This window comes from Lemur catta, chromosome 15 (genome assembly GCF_020740605.2).
Source record: "Lemur catta isolate mLemCat1 chromosome 15, mLemCat1.pri, whole genome shotgun sequence".
Lineage (NCBI taxonomy): Eukaryota > Metazoa > Chordata > Mammalia > Primates > Lemuridae > Lemur > Lemur catta.
Window position 1 is genome coordinate 22,882,801 of NC_059142.1, and position 23,534 is coordinate 22,906,334.

At 48.8% G+C, this 23,534-nt stretch overlaps 2 protein-coding genes across 2 annotated transcripts; both read left to right on the top strand.

Annotated features, from left to right (window-relative positions):
- The first annotated feature begins 662 nt into the window (after positions 1-662).
- On the top strand, positions 663-2,675 carry LOC123620188 (C-C motif chemokine 2-like). The gene is made up of 3 exons (XM_045525199.1): positions 663-817; positions 1,579-1,696; positions 2,130-2,675. The coding sequence occupies exons 1-3, from the start codon at positions 742-744 to the stop codon at positions 2,218-2,220; spliced, it is 285 nt and encodes a 94-aa protein (XP_045381155.1). The 5' UTR covers positions 663-741; the 3' UTR covers positions 2,221-2,675.
- Positions 2,676-9,688: 7,013 nt separating this feature from the next.
- Positions 9,689-12,077, top strand: LOC123620187 (eotaxin-like). The gene is made up of 3 exons (XM_045525198.1): positions 9,689-9,870; positions 11,046-11,157; positions 11,538-12,077. The coding sequence occupies exons 1-3, from the start codon at positions 9,795-9,797 to the stop codon at positions 11,641-11,643; spliced, it is 294 nt and encodes a 97-aa protein (XP_045381154.1). The 5' UTR covers positions 9,689-9,794; the 3' UTR covers positions 11,644-12,077.
- The last annotated feature ends 11,457 nt before the right edge of the window (positions 12,078-23,534 follow it).

A 23,534-nucleotide genomic window follows, 5' to 3' on the forward strand; every position in this document is an offset into this window, starting at 1 on the left:
CTATCCTTGCACCTGGGATTCTTAAGCCATCATGTAAAATATCTAGCCATGTGGAAGGACCGTTGGAAGGAGAGAGAGACAGAGAGAGAGAGAGAGACCCAGGAGCCTCATCTGGTCCAACTGCCAACTGTCTATGTCCTCCCAGCCTAAACCCCACACATTGTGCGAAGACCTCATGATGACCCCACCCCTAGCCGTCATCTAACTGTAAAGATAAGACGGTGAAAAATCTTTGAGTCCATTGTAGAGTCCAGCCAAAGGTTCAGGGCCTCTTTGTGGATTCTGGGGTCCTGGGTGCTGCCTAAAAGGGAAGAGGGGGAAATCACTTGCAACTCCTTGACCTTGGCATCCCTGCTTCCTTCCCTTTTCTACAGAACGTGTTTCATTTCAAAGAAGCTAAGCTGGAAATAATAGCCATAGATCACATGCTGTGGTCTGCCCAGGCATAGCCCTCACCCACCACTCCACCGGTGAGAAGCAGGCCACCCTTGACTCACACTTTCCTCCCTGGATTTCCTATTATTTTCCCCAGGGGGAGGCAGATATGCTACTCCATCCTGTGATTCATTCAGAATAACAAAGGCCTCTCGCCCCACCCCATCTCTGCTCCTGTCTATAAAAGGCAGTGACAGAGCCATCAGAGGAACAGACAGAGCCATCAGAGGAGCAGAGAGGCTGAGACCAACTCAGAAGCCGCCAACTCTCCCGCTGAAGCTCACAGCTCGCCTCTCGCCCTCCAACATGAAGGTCTCTGCTGCCCTCCTGTGCCTGCTGCTAGTGGCGGCTGCCTTCAGCCCCCAGAGCCTTGCTCAGCCAGGTAAGGGCTCTCCATCCCCTTGGAGCGCACTGCCCCCTCTCTGGGGCATCATGGACCGTCCTAGCAGGAGGGGTACCCACAGTCTCGCTTTAACTGTTGCTTTTCCAAGATAAGGCAACTCAGAGAAGGACAAGGATTGATCCTGATCTCACAGCTGCTCCCAGACAGAGCCCAAAACTACAAGTCCAGTTGTAGACCCCAAATCCAGCTCCTCCCAGGACTCCAGCCCTGGGAACATCCTCAGTGTAGTTACTGCCCCAGCTGCTTCCAGCAGAGTCTGGGGACCAGGGTGATCAAAGAGAGGGGGCATCTGGGGTGGGTGTGCAGGATGTTTCCAGACACGGGGGAGGGGAGGAGACACAGAACCTGGTTTCTGTTTCATTCAGCCCAGTTTCCAGGGGCAGAGGCTCTGCGGGGGAGTGGCTATCAGGGTAAGTCACCACCAGGCACAGACTGCTCCGAGCCTAAAAGGGACCCAGAGCTGGGGTCCCTGTGCTCTAAAGCATTGAACTGTTATATTAGCCCTTCCTAGCAACACCTAGCATTTTCTCAGTTTTTCTTCCACCTGTTATGGGTGATGCATTCCTACTTCATAGTCCATGAAAGCGAGAGGGATTTTAAGGACCGTCTCGAAGGGCAGAGACATTGGACATGGGGTGGGTAGCTTTCTCTCTGACACCTTCTTACCATTTCCTACTTTACAAATAGAAAGATCCAGAACATACCCTCAAGAGCCTTTCTTTGTCATTGTTTCATTGCAGATGGGGTTAATACCCCAACCACCTGCTGCTATAGGTTCACCAATAAGAAGATCCCAATCCAGAGGCTGAGGAGCTACCAGAGAATCACCAACACTCTGTGTCCCCAGGAAGCCGTGATGTGAGTGAGCCGGGACTGCCCACCCTCCACCCTCACTCCCAAGTTCTTCCCTGTGGCAGGGAAGATAGGGCTAGTATCAGAATGGGCTAGAGTCAAGCACTCAGATGCGTAGACCATCTCTAACTCAGTTCCAGAATTTTTCCAGTGGAAAAACTGAATCCAAGAAAAGACAGTGACTTCTGTTCCTAGCTCCCTTTTCAGCCACTGGTTCTGATCTCAGTTTCTTCACCCAGGAGCCAAGGGGGCTTCCCCTGGGTCAGCAAAAGCAGCTGCCTTCCTGAGGCTCCGTCCTCTATCTTGTCATCTTCCTCCTCGGTCCCAAGGCTCCCTGATCCTTTGGGCTAAAGGGCCAGGCAAGCTTCCCATAAGGCAGGTTATACCCCCAGGTCAAATCCTCAAGATACTCCATCTAACTGTGCCCCTCCCCCCACAGCTTCACGACCAAACTGGCCAAGGAGGTCTGTGCTGACCCCAACCAGAAGTGGGTCCAGGATTCCATGGCGTACCTGGACAGGCAAACCTAAACTCCAGGGCTTTGAACACTCATGCCTGAACTGAAACCAAGCCAAGACTTGAGAAGCAATCTGTATCTCCCGTCCTTTCTGATGGCTGTTCTGATATTAATTTATTATAATTCTAGGGAATATGAGCGTTGTGTAATAATGTGAATCGTAGTTTTTCTTCAATGTGTTTTAAAGTTAATATTTTAATTTAATCCATCATTGATTTTGGTGAGTTTTAAATGTAAAGCCTTGGACACATCATGTCACTTCAGTCCTATAAACACTGTGGGATGCTACTCCCCTCTCTACCTCTTGATGGTATTAGACAGGTCCTTGCAAAAATCAATGCAAAGTTGTTTTTTTATATTAGCAGGTGATGGCCCTGTGAAACCATAATGTTATTATAGAATTAAATATATTTATATGTATGAATCTTGAATTTTTATTAAATTCATAAAATATATTTTTGTTTAACACCTGACTTTGATGTCTTTTTAAAGGATAAAATAAGGCTGGGGTGGGGGAGCAAGGGGGTGACAGGGAGGAGGGCATGGCTGTAGAGGGTGGGCTAGCACTGTGGAGGAACAAGCATGTGACGGGCCCCCGGGGGCTTCCCCCAGCCTGGTCTCGCCTGTGTGTCATGGACAGACAGACAGACAGACAGCCCAGGGCCAGGCTGAGCCAGCTCCACAGCTCCAGGTCTGCCAGCAGCTTCAGCCACTTGTTCAAATACCTTTCCTTCCTTGCCAAAGTCTTTCTTTTTCTCACCATCCCACGCCCTACCCAAAATTCTCTCCCCTCATCCATTACATCAGCCTTGTGAATGGCTGGTTTTCCCCTTCTGATCAATCCTCTAAGCCAGAGTAATACAAACATCATCTGCATTGAGAAATCAGGTAGGGAATCAACAGATGACCTTGACCTTCCCCGTCTGGAAACCATGTGCCTTAAAAAAAAAATTCCATCTCTACAGGTTGAGGAGCGGGGAATGGGAGGGTCCTGCACCCAATACAGCTTAGTGACAAACCCCTGATACCTTCAAGCTGAGCTTCTTGGAGACAGGATTTTCACTGAAGCACCAGGTTAAAATCCCAAGGTGTCAGGTGATATCAGACACCTCAGAGGCAAGCAATTTATTGGTGACCATTCACCGCCATCACTGATGCTAAGGCCAGGTCCAATAGCATTTTCTGCCTCTTCTCCAGCCCACAGTCCTCATCCCCATGCACCAAGGCCAACCCTAACTAATGAGATTCAGAAAATATAATTACATTTAGAGCTTATTCAAATGCAAAGCTTGAGGACAGCCACTTGAGAGACACAGACTCCAAATGAATGGAGTCTATTTATTTGGAGTCTGTGTTTCCAAAGTGGAAAAGTTAAGGTTTCAATCTATAGGCAGAGGCAGAGAAGTTCCAGTAGAATTGCAACATTTTCCATGCGAGACCAGGTGCATATGCCCCAGCAACTTGATTGATTACAGATTGCTACATTCCAAGGAAGATTACTTTATTACTCCCTGAGGAAACATAGTGATCGGAGGGGTCTTATCTCTGGTGCTGCTTGGTCTTCCTAGCTATATATATATATAAAAGAAGGCAGAAATTGTAGCTGCATGTCACGCAACTTGGGTTGCATAGCCACCTTCCTCTCAAGGCTCAGAATAATTTAAAGTTCAAACAGCTTTAAGCTTGAATTATTTAATTTCACACACCAATAAAGGGGCGTATTCTCAAATTCCAGGAGAGAACAACCAAGAGGCAGACAGGATTAGGAGAGGAGACAGACAGACACTACAGCCTAATGAGACTCAGCGAGCCCCTGGCACAGGCAAATATTAAGCAGAGTGCTGGACGGTAGGACAGGCAAGGAGAGAGGGGCTCCGTGTGCCCAAGCCCAAACAGAATCTGCACCAACTGTCTTTGTCAAGCCTTATCTTTTCACTTCCAAGGAATTCTAAATTCATTTGTCTTCATGCAGGCCTGGGGTCTCTTGTCCTCTTTGGACACAGAGAATTAGAGAGAAATCCCAAGACCAGGAAGAGAGGCTGAAACATAACCAGGCATCGAGTTCAATGGGATTCATAGATGGCAGTGAACGGTCACCAATAAATTGTTAACATTTGTTGTGTTAAGCCACCGAAGTTTGGAGTCTAGCTTAACCTTGATTGATAGAAAAATTGGTACCATAATCATGTACTGCCCTTGAAAAGCTGAAATGTGTAGCACTGACTAGACATTCAGCAGCAGACAGCAAGGAGGCTGATATCCCAGGTTGAAAAGATGGAGATTTATGTTACAAAGTCTCAGTGTTGTCAGGTCCCCTCCGCTGAAATTGTGGCTCCAAGGGAGAAAGTTTGAAAAATATCCATTAGTACTAAGTTGGTTGTTCTTGGCTACATTTGTTAAGGGATTGCAAGAAAGAGATGAGCTCAGGAAAAAAATAGCTGAATTTAAAGTAGAAATGAAAGAGAATAAAGTCCACAAACTCAGGACCTTGCTGGAAAAGCCATATGTGTCTAGGTCCCAAACATTAAGAAAAGGTATTTAAAGATGAAAAAAAAAAATCAGTGATAAAAGTCCAGGAAAAAAAAACCTCCTAGTTGGATGAGGTGACAAAAATCAGATTGAAGTTGTAGACTTACTACTTCAAGCCTAGTAGCCTCATTAAGAGGAGAGAGATAGAGAGAGGGGGAGAGAGAAAAGGAGAGGAGAGGATAGAAGAGGAGAATAGAAGAGAAGGCAGAAGAATAATTTAAGAAGTATGTCTGGAAAGGAAAGTGGGTGTGGCTGCTGGCATATGGAATTAATTGATGGTGTGCAAAGAGATCAGAAGCCTACTAAGGTAGTGAAATAACTGTACTATACTGTCAATGAAACCATGAGTGAACCTTGAAAAGTTCAAGATAAAACAAACTCCAAGGTCTACAGTACAGCAAGCAGTCCTCAAAGGCTGCAGAGCCCCAAGAAGAGCATGTCTCTCTTCAAAGCCCATTTCAGAGGAGGCCAAGAGGAAGAGTGGAAGAGCAGCAGCCTCCTGAGGGCAATCAGGAGCCAGGAGCAGAGAGACAGGACAGTTTCCCAAGAAGCAAGCCTAATCAAGGGTGGAGAGCTTTCACAACATCTGCCTGAAGGGCTGCAGGCTTGCTGCCAGGTGTTGGCTATGGGTGTCTGCCATCTTCCCTGCCATAAATGGGGGTGTTGATTACAAACACCCTGTCCTTCTCAAACTTGATGATCCGGGTAAGGGGCAAATAATTTGTCTTTTTAGTTCACAGATCACTGGACAAAGTAGATCCATATCCTCATCTGAAAGAGAGGACCCCTCATGGTCAAGAGATCCTGTACATTTAGGCTGACACAGTGACTAAATGGAACTTGGGGCTGTCTCTCTTGGGGAGGGCTTAATTGTGTTCTCTCTATGTGAGAGGAAGTGAGCAAAGGACAGATTCTAGTGGGAACTATTCATCTTCACCAAATATTCATGTGTCCCTCTTCATTTCTCAGTCTCCTTTGCAGTTTTACTGGAGTTGTGTGATGAGTTACGGCCAATGGCATACAGGCAGAAGTGATGTAAGCCGCTTCTGTGTGTGATTCGTCACAACATCCTACACAATCTGTCAACCCTCCCTCCTCTTCCCTTGGTAAACTTGGAGGCCACATGTTCCCAACAAAAGCTATAAATCACAAGCAGCCTGAATCTCCGAGTCACTACTTAGAGAAAGCACTTTTGGCAAGCTGCCTAACCAACATCAGTCTGTGACACGAAAAGTAAATATCTGTTGCAATAAGCTGCTGAGATTGTTGTCATTGTGATTATCGAAGCATGGACTAGCGTTGCCATCACCAGTTGGCCTGCGGGAATAGCTACAGCATTCTGTGCCTCAGTTTTCACCTCTGTACATGGATAAAGTTGATTACTCCAAGAAGATTATATAGCAGTAAGAATTTTTTTTTTTTTTTTTTTTTTTTTTTTTTGAGACAGAGTCTCACTCTGTTGCCCAGGCTAGAGTGAGTGCCGTGGCGTCAGCCTAGCTCACAGCAATCCTTCTGCCTCAGCCTCCCGAGTAGCTGGGACTACAGGCATGCACCACCATGCCCGGCTAATTTTTTTCTACATAGATTTTTAGCTGTCAAAATCATTTCTTTCTATTTTTAGTAGAGACGGGGTCTCTCTCTTCCTCAGGCTGCTCTCGAACTCCTGAGCTCAAACAATCCACCCGCCTCGGCGTCCCAGAGTGCTAGGATTATAGGCGTGAGCCACCGCGCCCGGCCGCAGTAAGAATATTTTTTAAGTTCTTTTTTAAATTTCAGAATATTACGGGAGTTCAAGCATTTTTGTGACATGAATTACTTTTATACGGTTTGAGTCAAAGTTGTAAGCATGTCCATCACCCAGATAGTGTGCATTGTGCCTGTTAGGTGTGAGTTTATACATCCCCTCCTCCCCTCCCACCTTATTGATTTCCGTTGAATTTTACTACCATATGTGCACATGAGTGTTGATCATTTAGTTCCAATTTAATAGTGAGTACACATGATGTTCGTTTTTCCATTCTTGCAATACTTCACTTAGAAGGATGGTCTCCAGTTCCATACAGGTTGTTACAAAAGGTATTAGTCCACCATTTTTTTTATGGCTGAATAGTGCTGCATAATATGCATACACCACATCCTATTAATCAATGGTCACCTGGGTTGTTTCCACAGCTATGTGATTGTGAATTGTGCTGCTGTATGTGGCAGCAGGAATATTTTAAATAAAAAAGCTTTAGATTTTCTCAAGGCAACTCTGGGAAACAGGCTTCACTTTCATAAATGATTTCACAGAAGAGGAAGATAACTTGGTTTCTCTAAGTCTCCATTTTCTCATTTTTAAAATGGACTTAGATAGAAGAGGTTATTAAAAGGACTAAATAAGCCAACTTACATGAAATGAACTAACATAGTGCCTTGCATAGATCACATAGGTTAGTGTTGTTATTGACAACTTGCAATTTGTGAGACACATTGTTAGAATTTTTATACTAACATACAGTTTGGGGCAATTTTCCTCCAAAAGTGACAAGAAACTGCAGACGTTGTCTCAGTGACCCTAGAGGAGAGATAATGAACCCTACTTGGTCCTGAGCCAAGAGACTGGACTCTAGAATCAGCTCAGCGTAAAACATACGCGTTGTCCTAGGGATTTTGTCACACTGATATTCTTTTACATTTTCTTATTTTTTAAAGAGCGGGTTGGAATAAAGTAAATGTCAATGTCTCTTTCAAGTCTGTCTATAACTGTTTAATATTAGAGGAAATCTGAAATAGACCTGCTAAACAAAGCCAGGAGCCCTGGTTCCTGGGATCCTGTTCTACTGATCGTTCATCATCCCTTGAAAGACACTTAAGCAGCCAAGGTTTTGTTTTCACCATGGGTGACCCATCTCCTGCCCATCACTCAGGGTCATTTCTGACACATGCCCCCCATTCATCAGATGCTTGGCAAGTGGTTGATTCACTCTAGGTCACTGCTGAATCAGAAGCCCCTAAGGAAGAAAGAAAGAGAGAGAGAAAAAAAGCCCACGAAGCTGCCCCCACTCGCTAGAGGAAGCCAGGCAGTTGGATGAAACAGCTGTACAACTTAGATATTGAAAGATTGATTTTATTTATTTCCACTGAGGTTTCTCTGGTTCAGATTAAATCCAAAACCCAGGGAGGAAGACACAAAAATGGAAAACGACTCCCAACAAAGTTACGAAACAATTCCTGCTAAAGAAACAGAATCTCTCAAGCACGTCAGCCAAACACTTGTAATGTCGAGAGCATTCCAAACTTCTTGTTCTGACACAATTTTCGAGACCTCACATCTCCCACGACTGGGACTCAGGAATTCATGGAAACCATCCCTAGGCTGGCGTGCCTTTACCTGGAAGCAGTGGAAAGATTTGGAAGGATATATGAAGAGAACCATCTGCCCAGACCCTGAGTCCCTTTCCAGCATCCCCTGGTCCACAAAATCTGCCCCATATCCTAATAATAATAAATATTAACTTTCACTCACTGAGCACCTCCAGTGATCTGGCCACTCTTCTAAGCACTTTATATACATATGAGCTCATTTAATTCAGACAACAATCCTCTAAGGCAGGCCTGATTATCATCCTCCCCTTACCCTTGCACAGAGTGGTTAAGTAAATTGTTCTAAATTGTCCGTGGTGTCAAAGCTAGTCAGTCGCAGAGCCATCAGCCAAACTCAGGCATCCTGGATCCAGAGTCTACACTAGACCATCTCACCTGGAGTTGAGCAGGAAAGAAGAGGGGAGGCCCAGGTTTTTTTGGTCCCTTTTTTAGGTAATTATAGACCAATTATTCTAGACGGGTGATTAGAGACCTCATAGGCCAGCAAGACACTCTCTGCTGTGCCCATGACAAACATTATCAGTCAAGTATAATACTGTATGCGACTGACCCAAGGCAAGTCCTCAGAGTCCTTCTTAACACATTTATCTATGATTCCTGTACCAATCCATCAATCTGAAATGAGAGTGTCCACGAAAAGCCAGGAAACAGCCTTGCAGCACCTGCATGCCAGGGTCAATGCTGTAATTCACCGCAGTGACCCCATTAAACACTTTGCCTCTCCTTACGCCCTCTCTGACTAGGAGACCTGGCGTCATGCACAAAGGGTTACCTATGGGTTCTGTGTCCCCTCTCTCTTTGATATGTTCAGTCATCAGATACCTTATCTGTGCTGTGTGCTCAGGGGTGAGGGTGAACTGGACGGCTGGTTTTCCAAACGTGTTCCTTAAGTCCTCGGGGTCTGAAGGCACGGGGCGGGGGGCTGCCGCTTCTGCTTCAAACAAACCCACTCCACTGTAGTGTATTTGATGTACAGGGGTTTGTTTTGACTCCATTTGGAAAACGGCTGTAGTGGCTAAGCAAATAATTTAAAAATGCACAGGTAGGCAAGATTAATGGGAACCATCCAGTTCCAATGTCCCAGGACACTGCGTTCCGGAACACTAAGATTCTATTGTCTGGATTAAATCCTAGGAACGAGGCTGTTGTGTGCTGTCCTTCCCGGCTCACAGAGACCCAGCAATGGTCACAGCTGCAGAGCTCTCCCTGCATCTGGGTGGGAGCACGAGTTTTAGGATGACTTCCTGGCCTCCAAAATCAAGACCACCCATGAACACAGAGACATAGGACGGTTCTCAGATGGACTCATCTCCCAGGCCCTCAGTTTCTTTGCCTCTTTCCCCCTCCCCCCACTATAGACGTTTACATGTCTTTGATAATCACATGCTGCCCTCCTTCTCACCCCAAGTCCCAGGACAGGCGAAGGATGTGCCAAGTCACGCCTGCTAGTTTGCCTCTCTTTTTGTTTGTTTAACACACCCAGGATCTGGAATTTAGGCAGCCGTCCGGACCCCTCTTTACCACGACCTTATCCAGGCAAAGGCTTCCCTGGAAGCTCAGCTCCCACCCCCTCCACTCTTTATAAAAGGCAGGCGAAGCAGCCAGAGGAGCAGAGGCTGAGACGGACACAGAAACCTTCCACTCTCTCGCTGACGCTGACGCTCGCCCCTCGCTCGCCCCTCGCCCTCCAGCATGAAGGTCTCTGCAGGGCTCCTGGGCCTGCTGCTCCTGGCAGCCACCTTCAGCCCCCAGGGCCTGGCTCAGCCAGGTAAGGACCCTCCCCCCAGCTCCTTGCAGGGAAAGTTAACCACCTCCAGAGCAGGATCTTTAAAGACTCACTGCAAACTCTGCATTTTAAAGATGGGCAAGCAGATCTCAGGAGTGGACAAGAAATGCCCCAACCTCCAGTTGCTGGAAGAGCCAGAACTAGAAGCCCAGGCCCCCGAGGCCAGTCCCCACATTCATTGCTCACGTCCTGACATCAGAATATGTGTATTGAAACAGACGACCCAGCTGCATTTACAGCGTTTGGGGATGGGGTGCACAAAAGAAAGACCCTCTCTCCCAGTGGGCATGGTGGGCATCTTTGGGGCAGAGTTGGGGAAATGCGTTGGTTGGAGGCCCAGAATGTTTACTAGACTCCAGGACAGCTTTTAGAGACACTGGTTAAGAGAAGGGGATGAGGTCCCAGGAAAATCTCTCAGTGCCAATTATTTTGACTCTGCTTAGGAAAAACACCTAGGAGTTTGTTCCGTAACTCATGCTCTCGTCCTCTGATGGCTTACATTTCCTGAGTGCATAAGCTAGTTGCATGCTGTGGTAATGAACAAGCCTGAATGTTCAATGGCTTAGCAAAATGAACTAAATTAACAAAGATTCATTCCTCCCTTGTACTAAACTTCTATAATGCATGGTTCAGGCTTCTGCATTATATATACTCCAGATTCTAAACTGATGGAGCAGTGCCCTTGGGAATATTGCTGGTTACTGTGACAAAGCAAAAGAGAGCTCTCAAGGGTCTTGCCTAGGCAACACACTCTGGCTCAGAAATGGCACATGTTACCTTGTCTCCTCCCTTATTGGTCAAAGTTAATTAGTGGTTCCAACCACGCAGAAGTGGTAGAGAAATGCAAGTCTACCTTGTGTCCAGAGAGCAGAGAATGGAGACTATTTGGCGAATGGTACCATGACTATCACATAGCCACAGAGCTCCTTGTAATGACAGAGCCACAGCTTGTCACACGGACCAAGCCTTTTCCATAGCTTGTCAGCAGTGGTGGGCTCCTGAGTCACAGGCAGAGGGACAGGATGTCAGAGCTGAGGGATTCTGCCTGCACCTCCTCACCCTCTCCTAACTGCCTTTTTCCCTTACAAACTCACGCTTGGAAATATCTACATATTGTCAGAGGCTCATTCTTTGTGTTCATTTTACCCCCAATTCAGCTGCTGTCCCAACCACCTGCTGCTTTGCTATGGCTCCCAGGAGGATCCCCACTCAGCGACTGGAGAGCTACAGAAGGGTCACCGGCAGCAAATGCCCCCAGAAAGCCGTGATGTAAGTAGACAAAGCTCACCCTGCCCTAGACCAAAAATTAGCGTCTAAGGCACGGAGTCAAGAACTGTGTTGGCGTTATTTGCAGTCAGATTATTTGACCCTGTAATCCAGTTTGTGAATTTTCACAGCAGTAGATGTTCTCTCCCAGCCTGGGAACTTGACCAGGTCATATTAGTTCCTTTGAGTCGAGAGCAAAGATGGCTCTACTGGGCAATCAAGGGCAGCACTGAGCTTGGAGTCCCATCCCGCCACTGTCCCCTTCCTCCTCTCCCATGCCGGCAACCCCTCTGCCCCATGGCAAATGGTCCTGAAAGGTTTAGGGTCGTATGGGCAGAATTTTCAAAGAGGATCCTTCTAATTGCTTCCTCTCTCATCCACAGCTTCAAAACCAAACTGGCCAAGGAGCTCTGTGCTGACCCCAAGGAGAAGTGGGTCCAGAATGCCATGAAGTACCTGGACCAAAAATCCTCAGCTCGGAAGCCATAGATATTCACCTTTTTTGAGACCAAACTAATGCCTCAGAAATGCTTGATTGGTTTTCCCGTCCTAAGATGCGTTCTGAGATAATCTCTTCATCATTTCTAAAGGAATTAGTTTTATTTAATAATTTTTGAAAAATATATTGTATTTAAGTTATTGGAGTTTTCAAACTTATCAGGCATTTGAAAAATGTAAAGCTTTGAGCAGGTCTGTTGCCTGCTGTGAGCCCCAGTCCAATCCCCTGCCAAGTGTGGGCACCACTGTGCCTCCCCTCCCCACCTCCCTGGGCTCGAGTAAGGGACTTGGGGAAGATCATCAGTGTAAAAGTGGCTTGTGTTTCTAGGACAACATTGCTCTCATGAACCTAGTGTGGCTCATCATGTTAAATGGAAGTAAATGTCCTTTTAGGAATATTTACAATATATGCATATTTTATCATAGTCAGCAGTTGCGTTTTTTGGTGTGTGGGGAATCCGCATGGCGCTGACCGGGGAGGAGGATGGCACTGAGGGTGGGGGAGGCGTGGTTATGGGGTGGGGACTGTGGTCCTGAGAAGTGACCTTTGGGCTTGGCTGGTCTTCTCTGAGACTCGGAGTGAAACTGACAATCCCGTCCCAGCCCTCTGGTTCCCAGTCCCAACCGCGGTTTCCCAGACCCCACGGACTCCAGCCACTCATTCATCAGCAGCTGCCGGCTTCTCCTGCTACCTGTTTCAACAGCCTTGCTGTTTTCTCCCTCTCCCCGACCTTACTCCTCCGTCCTCCGCCCAGACTGTACCTACGTTACAGACATTAGGAAATCAGAGGAAGGCTAGATGGCCCTTGACCAGAGGTTTAGACGAAGGCTTTATGTGCGGGATGGAGCTTAAGTGAGGTCTTGGTTGATGCACCAAGTGGGGCTCTCTTAGGGGTATTTCAGCCTCGATCGAAGAGAAGAGATATTGCTTGGGCAAATACCAAGAAGTAGAGAGGATCGTGATGTGTTTATCCAATGGGGTGGGAGCCCATCCAAAGATGTTAGGGTTGGAGTACCTGTGAAATGGTGGGGAAATTGGGGAAGAAGCTTGCGGCCAGGCTGTTGTCAACTAAAGAATGATGAAGTTCGTAAGTGTGAAAAGGAGAGCTTTATTTCTCATAAACGGTTGCAGCCTGCAGGCTGGCCAGCTTGCAGGCTGGGAACGTGGCCTCCAGCCAGAAGCAGAGAGCAAGCACTCTGAGGGAATCGGAAGGGGAACAGGAATTTGTGCTAAGCAGGGTGGCTGAACATGCATATTTAACAAGCTACAGGAGGAGTCTTGAATACTTATGAAAAGAGAAACCTGCACATGCACATCTGAGCTTCATGCCCCTTCCTAGGTCACATGTACAAAAAAAATGTCCTTAGCGTGATCCGAGGGTGGAGTTTTGGGCCCTCTGACCTCAAAAGGTGAAGCAGGGGACACGAAGTCCCTCTGTGCACGTCCTCTGTCCACTGGCCAATTCCACTCCGTGGTTTGTGGCCTCTTATCAGAAAGAAACGCTGTTCACAGTTGCGCTGAAAGCACAAAAGGGAGGAGCAGCATTAGGCACTAGTTGAAGTCAGTGGTGGAGCAAGTCTTTGCCGAAGGTTGGCTCTGTTCAACCCTTAGGGAAGAAAGCTTAAAGGCAGCTAACAAGGGAGGGGTGCTATGAGGTATGTCTGACCTCCTATCCTGTCATGGCTGGGATTTTAGTTTTTAAGGTTTCTCTGGGGTCCCCTTGGCTAAGAAAAGGTTTGTTCAGTCAGCCTGGATGACAGGATTTTTATTTTGATTTCTCACTGTCAGGGTGGGGCGTTTTGGCTCCATTCAGATAGTAATAAGTAAGATGAATGTATGATTTTTATCACCCAAGTTAGGAAGCTTTTGAGAGCAAAACGTGGGCACTGTTAGTAATTATTATGGAATAACGATTATAAAGGGACACTGTCCCGTGCAAACTGGAGCATGTGGTCACCCTGGTAATCATAGGCATTGCAAGTTGTGATTCAGTGGGGAGGAGGGCCATGACCACAGGGGCTTAGGACAGGCAGCCAGCAGCCGTGGGCCCACTCGGAGGGGGGGGTGGAGGGAGAAGCAGCTGACGCACTGTGCAATGTATGGACATGAGGGAAGGAGGTGGAACCAGAGCATTGGTAGGTGGGGAGGGGTAAAGGTAACTGGGAGCAGGATGGGCCAAGGTAGGGTGGAATGCTGAACGTTGTGGATGGTGACATGGAAACTTCCAGAACCCCACAAAGCTGCAGTTAAAGGTTAGTTAACTGCTTAGACCCAGAAAATTCCTTTCCCTCTATCAGGCTTCCCTTACATCCTAACTTGATAAGCTTGAGAGCTTCCAGTTAAATGGACAAGACCTCATCTTGGGGATTCCCCTTCAGCATGTAAAATCAACCTCCATTTCTATCAGTCACGTGACCCCTGCACCTATACCCAGAGACCAACTATGTCCCCAAGGGTAGAAAATGGTCATGGGTGTCTCGCTGATGGAACTCTGCATGGTCTGAGGCTGCCGATCTGGAGGGCCAGTGGCCTGCTGTGTCACCCTCTGTCCAGTGGGGCCACCGTTCACACTGAAGTCCCCTCGTGCCACTCTATGTGGTAACTGTGTCACAAAGTGATGTGAATGTCACTAGGCACTAGGAAGATCTCTGATCTGGGAGGCAGGTGGCCTCATTTTTATCTCTAGAACTGATCTTTCTCACTGTGTTATAATGGGCCCTGGCTACCCACCCTATCCAGAGAAGGGGTAATATTAATAATATCTTTTACAGTATCTGACCAACGATCCAACAAGATCTACTCTGAGATCATTCTCTTGGAAAACATCACTAGCTTAACCTATTGGGGCCGAAAAGATTGGCAGAAGGTTCTGCAGTCGCACTCCCGAGTCAGACAGGGCTGGGGTCACTGGCTCACCTACTCTAGTTCTGGAAGGCTTCTCTGCGAGAGCCTCAGATGGAAGCAGGAAACCAGGAGCCGTCAGAGAACTGCTGCAGGCTCCACAGAACGGCTTCCACTCAGAGCAATCCCTGGCCCTCACTCCAGAACAGCAAGCCTCTCTGCCTTTCCTACAGCCTGGCGGACTTCAGCCCTAAACACCAATCTGGGATGTACCTCCAAATCCCAGCACGTCCTGGGGGCATGCACCCACCACGGGATGGCCACAGAATCGCTCACTGGGATCTGCAGACCCTCAGGTGCCAGGTCTTGATGGGGGTATTAAGAAGGGGGAGTAGAGGGGAGACGTGCCCTCTTTTTGTGAGGAACTGAGCAGAATTTGCTAACATCCCCTATGCCAAGCTTCCTTTCTTCTCTTTCAAGGAATCCTGAACCCAATTCACCTCCAGCTGGGAATAGCATCACCATCCCTGGAGTGTGTCCCTGCAGGTGCAAAGCACTGGAGGTGTTTAAGCTTCTGATGGCACACGGGCCCCAGCCAGGAGCCAGGGATGTCAGCAGCTGGCTTCTCTGGGAAGCAAACTCTTAGATGAAAGTGATCACGCAGCGTGTCCTGCGAGAGTGGGGAGCAGGCCTGAGCAGAGGGAGAACTCACATCGCGGGGCAGTCGCAGCCCATCCTCCGGCAATCCCACGGGGAGCTTTAGAACTGTGACAACCCCAGTGAGCACAAAGGACCAGGCTTTGCTACCCCATCCCATCCAGTCGTGGCTGCAGGCTGTTCCCGGAACAGGACACCACTCTGGGCAAGGTGACTGTCTTCAGCCGAGGCGGGTCCCGCAGAGGAAACTCAGCCGAGGGCTGTTGGCTGCCAACAGGCCCAGCAGCTGGGGAAGAAGCGCCGCAGCCCTGGGCCGGGAAAAGGGGGGGCAGCTCGCCCCGGGCTCCACTAGGGGCCCCGCCCCTGTCACGCTTCAGATCCGCCTGTTTATAGAATGCGCTTTGGAAACCCGTCCAGGAATGCGCTGAGCCTCTTTCTTCCAGGAAACTTGCACGGGGTGAGCTAAACCCCACCGCCCATGCACAGCTGCTGCCGCTGACCTTGAGGCTGTAAAGGGTGCTCGTCACCACCTGCTCAGACACTCGTTCTAGATTCCCTCGGCCTCCCCCAGCACCTCGGCCCCCCTTCAGGACTGACTCACAGCACCCCCCTCGGAGGGGCTCAGCCCTGGTCTTCATGGTCTTCTCAGGACGAGGCTGTCGGCTGCTGTGACTGTCCGTTTACCATCAAACTTGGATTAATTCATTTTGACCGATAAGGGAGGAGATGAGGCGACATGTGTCATGGCTGAGCTGGAGTACGGTGCCCATGCAAGACCCTCCAGAGCTTTCCTTTTCTTTTCCTTTGTCACTGCTAACTTGTAAAATAACTTCGGGAAACTTAACGTTTTCTCACTGGGCTGTCGTTTATCCAACCATAAAATGAATTATTGAACTAGATAGATGGCTTCTAATGTGCTGCGTATTTTAATCACCAGAGGGACGTCTAAAAGCACAGACTCTAGATTATCCTCACCAAGATTCTAGTTCAATGTAGCAGGGTGGGAATGGGGCCCCAGCCCCCTCTGATCATATCCTACCTCCTGGACTTGCTCCAGCTCCGGTTTGCCCTTAAATCACTTAATCTCATGGGTAGAGCAGGGATAAAGACACCTGTCATCAGAGGATTACGTGAAATAATAGGCAGCGAGCTCTGTAAACAAAGGCACCAGGGTGTGTGCGTGTTCACAGGCTTTGTACGTAAGGCACTTGGCTCCTCTACGCCTCAGTTCTTTTATCTTTATAATGAGCACCAAAAAGGTCCTTACTGCACCGGCAGGTCGGGAGGATTAAGTTAGATAACACACACAAACTCTGTAGTTCCTGGCAGGGGGAAGGAATTCAGCGAAAGCAGCTGTCATTATTTACTGAGTTATCTACTGCACGTCAGCGGCACTGCTAAGCTCCCTATGAAAATGACTTTGTAGAATGTTTCTTCCAAGGATTTCCAAGCAACTTTGTGAAAGGCTGGGAGCAAATCCCAGCTGGTTTTGCTTTGTGGGAAGGAGAGCTGAGGCCCAGACATGAGAGAGCACACTAGAGTAGGGGACTCATAGTGTATGTCAGGGGACCCAGGCACTGAGGCACATGGGCATCTAATATCCTGCGTGGCTTTAAGGATTATGTTCCGGCTGAGTGCCGTGGCTCATGCCCGTAATCCTAGCACTCTGGGAGGCCGAGGCAGGAGGATCACTCGAGGTCAGGAGTTCAAGACCAGCCTGAGCAAGAGCGAGACCCCCGTCTCTACTAAAAATAGGAAGAAATGATTTGGAAAGCTAAAAAATATATATAGAGAAAAAATTAGCTGGGCATGGTGGCACATGCCTGTAAGTCCCAGCTACTCGGGAGGCTGAGGCAGTAGGCTCTCTTGAGCCCAGGAGTTTGAGGTTGCTGTGAGCTAGGCAGATGCCACGGCACTCACTCTAGCCCAGGCAAGAGAGTGAGACTCTGTCTCAAAAAAAAAGATAAAAATAAAAAAATAAATAAAATAAAGGATATGTTCCTATCCTTGGACCTCGATTTTTCTATCTGAGAAAGGACAGGGTGGAATACAGTGAGTTCTCAGGTCCTATTCAATTCTTTCCCTAATTGTGTGGTCTCGGAGGAAATCTGAGCCAGAGCTCTAGCACAAAGCTGGGAGTCCCGATGTTCAGGTTGGCTCCCACCGGATGATTCTAGATTCCTGGGGACCAGGTAGGAAGACAGGAGATCTGTTTCCAGAAGAGGGGCTCATTTCTGGCCCCCATCAGAGTGATTTCTGACCGCAGGCTTCTCACTCTCCAGCCACAGAGAATGTGAATTGAATCCACTCTAGACAGCTGCCGCTAGGAAGTCACCAAGCAAGAGAAATACAGAAAGAAGCCGGGGAGCCAGACAGACAGACCTGGAAGGTCTGAAATGCTGGCCTGACGTTCCATGCTGAAGTTCCGCAAGTAACACCAAGCTGAAGTCTGGGCAGGGAATCTGCAAAATGAAAATAACAGACCCAGTGCCTGGGGTCCCTGAACACCTGCCCAGTTAAGACACTGGCATCACTCAGGGGCGGCCGTCCCTGCACCACATGGGCCCCATTTCTCTGAGGCCCAGAGCACGGCAAACATCTGAACCTCGCCAAGATACCTGGACCTCTTCCCTCTCTCTGGCATTCCTCATCAATTTTTTTCCATGACATGAAATATTCTTTGGAAAAGCATGACCACTGCAACACGTGTCAATTTGGAAGCATGAGTCAGGGTTTGGAGAAATAGTAAAAATTCCATTCTCTTACACTTTGAGTCCCTTCCTGGCGTTTCCTGGTCATACTTCTTCCAAGATTCCTAAAAGTAATGACTACTGAGTTTATTGAGAATTTACAATGCACCAGTCATTGACCAAGGCACTTTGCATTTGTCAATTCATTTAACCCTTAAGACACTATAGCCACATTGTTTTTAGAAGGGGAATCTGAGGGGCCGCTTCTTATTCTTTGTCCCTTCCACACTCAATGATCAATGAGCACAGCGTGTCTATATAGTAGGCACAAGTGGGCATTTTGCCCGGTCTCAGGACAGGGACACCCTAAGGCTTTACCTTGAGGAAGTTCAGTTGAAGGTCATAGCTCTTGACCTCTTCTTGATCTGACAGCTAATGGAGGTGTCCAGTCCCCTCTGGGCAAGACCCCTGTGCCTTCTTCCGTGCCCTTATGCCATTCAAGGGGTTTCAGTGAAGATAGTGATCCAGAGGGAGCCTGGGGAACCTCCTTTGACTAGGAAAGAAGATGCAGGCCTCGCCTGGCAAGTTCACTGTCAATTGAATGAAATGTACAACTCAGGTGGTAGAAGGGCCATTGTCTGGGGTGAAATCTGAACTCTGGGGGGCTGCAGAGAGGAGCGGGGTGGAACTCAATTTGGAATAGTGGAGAAGAAAAGACAAGCATCCGAGGAGCTGATGGTGTGGCTGAGCATGGGCAAAGTCAGAAGCAGAGATGAGCACAGAGTGCACAGGTAGCTGGACAAATGTCCCTGAAATGCTTCCAGGCTGGTACGTGATGCAGAGTTTCCCAACCCTGCACTGACCGTCCCCTGGAGTAAGTCGTAGCTATGCCTGGACTGTGTTCGCACCTGGTCTCTCAATAGTGCATCAGATACTTGGCCTTGATGTGCGTTTGGCAGGGAGGGGCCTTCATGGGATCAGCCCTTCTCACACTGTGCTGCTCCCTGGAGCTGGGTGTGAGGGGTGGGAGCCTCCCCTTCTCCAACTCACAGACCGCGGCGCTCGCCCTGGCGATCTGCTGGGAATCCCCCTGTGATTTCCCTCGGGGAAAGACTTTGACAGCTAAACCGAGGTTGGAAAACCACAGCACTCCTCAATCTTCACGTGCTGCCCTGCTCTGACATCCTCTGATGCTCAGGTCCAAGTGCATCACAACTGCAGGATTCCTGGCGGGGCACGGTGGCTCACACCTGTAATCCCAGCACTCTGGGAGGCCGAGGTGGTAGGATTGCTTGAGCTCAGGAGTTCGAGACCAGCCTGAGCAACAACAAGATCCCACTTCTACCGAAAATAGAAAAAATTAGCCAGGCATAGTAGCGGGTGCCTGTGATCCCAGCTACTGGGGAGGCTGAGGCAGGAGGATTGCTTGAACCCAGGAGTTTGAGGTTGCCGTGAGCTAGGCTGACACCGCTGCACTCCTGCCAGGATGACAGAGCGAGACTCAGTTTCAAAACAAACAAACAAACAAACAAAACCACTACAGGATTCCTGGAGTCCTTCATTCAGCCAAAGTTCTAATTTAATACCACACTGGGTCATAAAGGAGCTAGCAAAGTTTAGAAATGTAGAGGTTTCACTACTCTCTGGTTGGAATCCCAGCCACAGTTTGAGCCCATGATGAGGATGCTGCCAGAGGTGGGGATAGGAGAAATTTTAGATCTATTCATCTCCCTGGTAACCAAATTTCCTTTCTTCCCTTTTCTTCAGAAGGCATTTTAGCGCAGAGGAAGTGGAGCCCATGAAATGACCCGACTCAGAGCATTTTCTGTTTTTAGACTGGGCAAAACTGCACCCCCCTGTCCTACCCCCCCCCTCCCGGTAGCCTCAGCAATGAATGGAAATTGTGCCCCGTCCCAGCCCACGCTTTCTCCCTTTCACTTCCTGGAAACCTCTCCAGGGCCCAGAGCCTGCTCTGTAGGTTTCTGGTCTCAGTTCATCATTTCTTGACCATGACCCTGCCAAGGAATTCTCTCTCACCTCCCTAACTCTTCACCTCCCATAAAATAAAAGATCCTGAGTCTACAAAAATCAGGTAAAGCAACCAGAGGAGGAGAGAGGAGGAGAGAAGAATCCAGAAGCCTCCGACACTTGCCCTCCAGCGTGAAGGGGGCCGCAGGGCTGCCGTGTCTGTCCCCTGGGCGGCCGTGGTGAGCTCCCCAGGGCTTGCTCAGCCAGGAAGCCTGCTCTTTCCTAAAGCAGTGCTGACCACCTCCAGGACAGTCAGAGCAATGACGGTCCCCAGAATGTCACTGCAAACCCTGCGTTTTAGAAATGGGAAACAGGTTTCAAGAAGGACCAGACTGGCATAAGAGGGAACTAGGGGTCAAGGCCACCAAAGCCAGTCTCTAGGCTCTATCCAGGACACCAGCTATGGGCACAGACCCATTCCTGATTATTATATGATCTGGGGTTTTCAAGAATACAGTTTGCTTATGAAATCAGGCAGTTTTCTTTTTGGGCATGATGAAGCTGGAAGGGTGGGGCTTGGGGTGGGAGCATGGTTTTAGGAAGCGTAAGGGCCGGGATTCTAGGGACGGTCTTTGGACTTGGCTGGTCTCTATGCATACTCAAGACAGACAGGACCTCTCTGGCATTGTAGTTCCAGTGCCCAACACCAGCCTCCTGGGACCCAAGGACTTCAGTCTCTTGTCCAGCATCAGCCCACAGCCTCTCCTGCCCACCACACCCTCTCCTCTCTTGCCCACTCCCCCACTCCTACCAGGGGACATCTCCCACCCAGTCTGATGCAACAGTCTGTGAAATGTCGTCTCTACCTCTCGTCATTCCCATCCGATCTACCCTCAACCCAGAGAAACACCGATCGTCTGTGAATCCAGACCTCAGAGGAGGAACAGGTGGCAATGGACCTAGCGGTCAGGTTGGACATTCCAGTGAGAAAGAGGCATAAGCAAGACCTATCTTAAAGGCTGGAGAGACGTCAGAGATGAGGGTTTGACTGAGCTGGTTTAGGGTGGACAGAAGAAGAGTGAACGAGAGGCAGAAATCTTGTCTGGCTGGAATTTGCTCCAGGAATAGGAGAAATGCTTAGACATTTTAGAATGCAACTTTGGAGCAGCATTTTGGGGGCTCTTCAATGTCAAGATGGACAGTTTGGGTCCCATTCTGAAGGTCACTGGGAAACACTGAAGGCGTTTGGGCTAGCAGGGCAGGGAGGCGGCCTGAGCAGAGCTGTGCTTGAAGGAGAGAGAGCTGGTGGCTGAGTCAGGATGGGAAGTGGAAGGGAGGACCCGAGAGCAGGTCTCCACAATGATCCAGGAAGGAAGGGATGGCGAGGGGGGAGGAGAGGTGGCAGCTCATAGGAAGAACGGGGTAAGCTGGGACTTACTGAAGACCTTCAGTTAAGAGGGCAAAGTGGGATGGCCAGGAACCCAGGGCCTAGAACCAGCTCTCGGAATACCCCAAGGTGGCATTTAGGGGCAGGCCCACCCTGAGCTCTGAGTTTCCTTCCCTCTCTCACTATCCCTGTAAACCCCAGCTACAGAGGTCTGGGAGCACGCATTTAGAAAGACAGGACCTCCTCTTCCTGGATGCTCCGTAAGATTCCACTGCAGAACATGACCTTGGCTAGCTCCTCTCTCCAAAAGGGGACACACTTGTATGGAAACTAGCCTCCTCACCAAGAGTAAAGACCAACTAGCAGAGCCCATGCCTGCCAGGCTTGGGGAGAGAGTGGCTTCTGTAGACAGCAATGCACTCAGAAGCATGGGGCACTGGAAACGTTCCAGTCGGGGAAGCAGGAGACGCTGGTGCTGATTCCATAAGCGGCACTGACTCCCTGGGCATTGAGCAGATCCGGCTCTCCTGCCGGGCCTCAGAGGGAAATTCTCCATTAAATGAGGATAGTTCTGTGTTACAGGCAGGAAATGACAGAATCTAGCAGATGATCTCACGTTTCCCCCTCTCAAGGAGTCATTTATCTTGGTAAGTATCCTTCTGTGCACTGGCCAGGAATGAGTTGGAAGGGAAAGTATTTCAAATCTGCCCTCATGTACCAGCCAGAAACCTGGGTTATAATGAATCCAATTCTTACTCAGGCACTGCCTGCGTAGACAGATTTTTTATCAAAGCTCCCCTGCCCAGATGCACCCAAAGCCCTGGGAACAATTAGCAACCAGACAACGTCATTCATCCTCATGCCAACAAGACAATGTCATTCATCATACACAGATCCAGTAGTCTTGTGTATCTCTTCTCCCGCCACCAAGATTTCATCTCCAAACACTAATCAGGAATGAAGCCTAAAATGCCAACCAAGTGTGGAAGCACACAGTGCATTGGAATAAAAATGACTAAGATGTCATCATATGCACTAATGCTCGGAAGACCCTCTAGCACGAGGCAGGCTTGGGCAGAAGGTGGGGAACCGTGAATGCCGTATCTCTTTATGTTAAAGAAGTCTTCCGCCTGTTTGTCTTCCAACTCCTGTAGTATGAACCTGTCCGTGAACTCAAGCACTGGAGATGTTGGAGCCTCTGACAGAGTTCCCAGCAGAGCCCGTGGGCCAAACACGAAAGCGTTGCACAGTGTTGAGACTGCAGCCTCAATTCTTCCCTTAGGCTGTGCCTCCGCACTACACTCTCAGGTGAGCCTGTGCAAACCATTTCCTTCTGGGGAACTCAGCTTAGCTTTTGCACCAGATTGATCATTTCCAAATTGGCTATGAGTCAAAATCGCTAGGGCTGCTTCTGTAAACACAGATTTCCTGGCCTCATCCCAAGATTCTGAGCCAGGACGTTGGGTTGTGGGAAACCTCATCAAGTTTGAACCAGTTTTCCTGGGAATCCTAAGCTACACCCCAGTCTAGGACTGGAACACTGGGTGTTCTCCGAGGGTCCTTTGTGCTCTCACGTTTGGGTTCTGCCCCCACTGTCCTGAACCTGAAGGGCAGCCTCTGCAATGAATGACCTGCCCACTCACTTGTTGGCTTCCACTCACTCTCCAGTCCTGAGGCACCATAGACCAGCTGCGTGGCCTGCTGCAAAGCCTTCATCTCTCCTTCTAATATCTCTTTCCACTATCTCTGTGATTTTTATGATCTCTGAAATAGATGTGGGCCAAAGCTGAAGAATGTAGCCAGAACCTGTGACTCCCAGGACATTCTTCTACCTGACCCTGCTAACACTCCCTGAGGATCACTTAAGACAGAGAACAGCTTCCATTGCAGGAAACTCATTTCTTTTCCAGCGCTAATTTATACCTGTCCACTACCAACTTAGTGTCTAGACCACGGTCTTGTCATGCACCACTCCCTCAGCTACAAGCAAATGTTGTGTCTGCTTTAGGTAAGTGCTAACCAGGAAGCCACCAAGGAGGAGAGAGAGAAAGCAGAGTGGCCACCTGTCTGGGGGGATGCACCCAGGCTGCAGGGACCAAACATCTGCAGAAACTTGGCAGCCTAAAGTTTCATTTCATCTTTCAACACTAAGGTTTCTCAAATCCAGATTAAAACCAAAACCAAAGGAAGGGAAATTGCAAAATCAAAGGGACTTTCTGACTGCAATCTTTGATTTCCCTGCAGAACTTGGACACAGTGCCTCTTGGTATCTGTCATACCTGGGCTCTTTCTGCCATTCCTTCTGGGGCCCAGAGTGTTCTGCACCTCTGGTTCACGT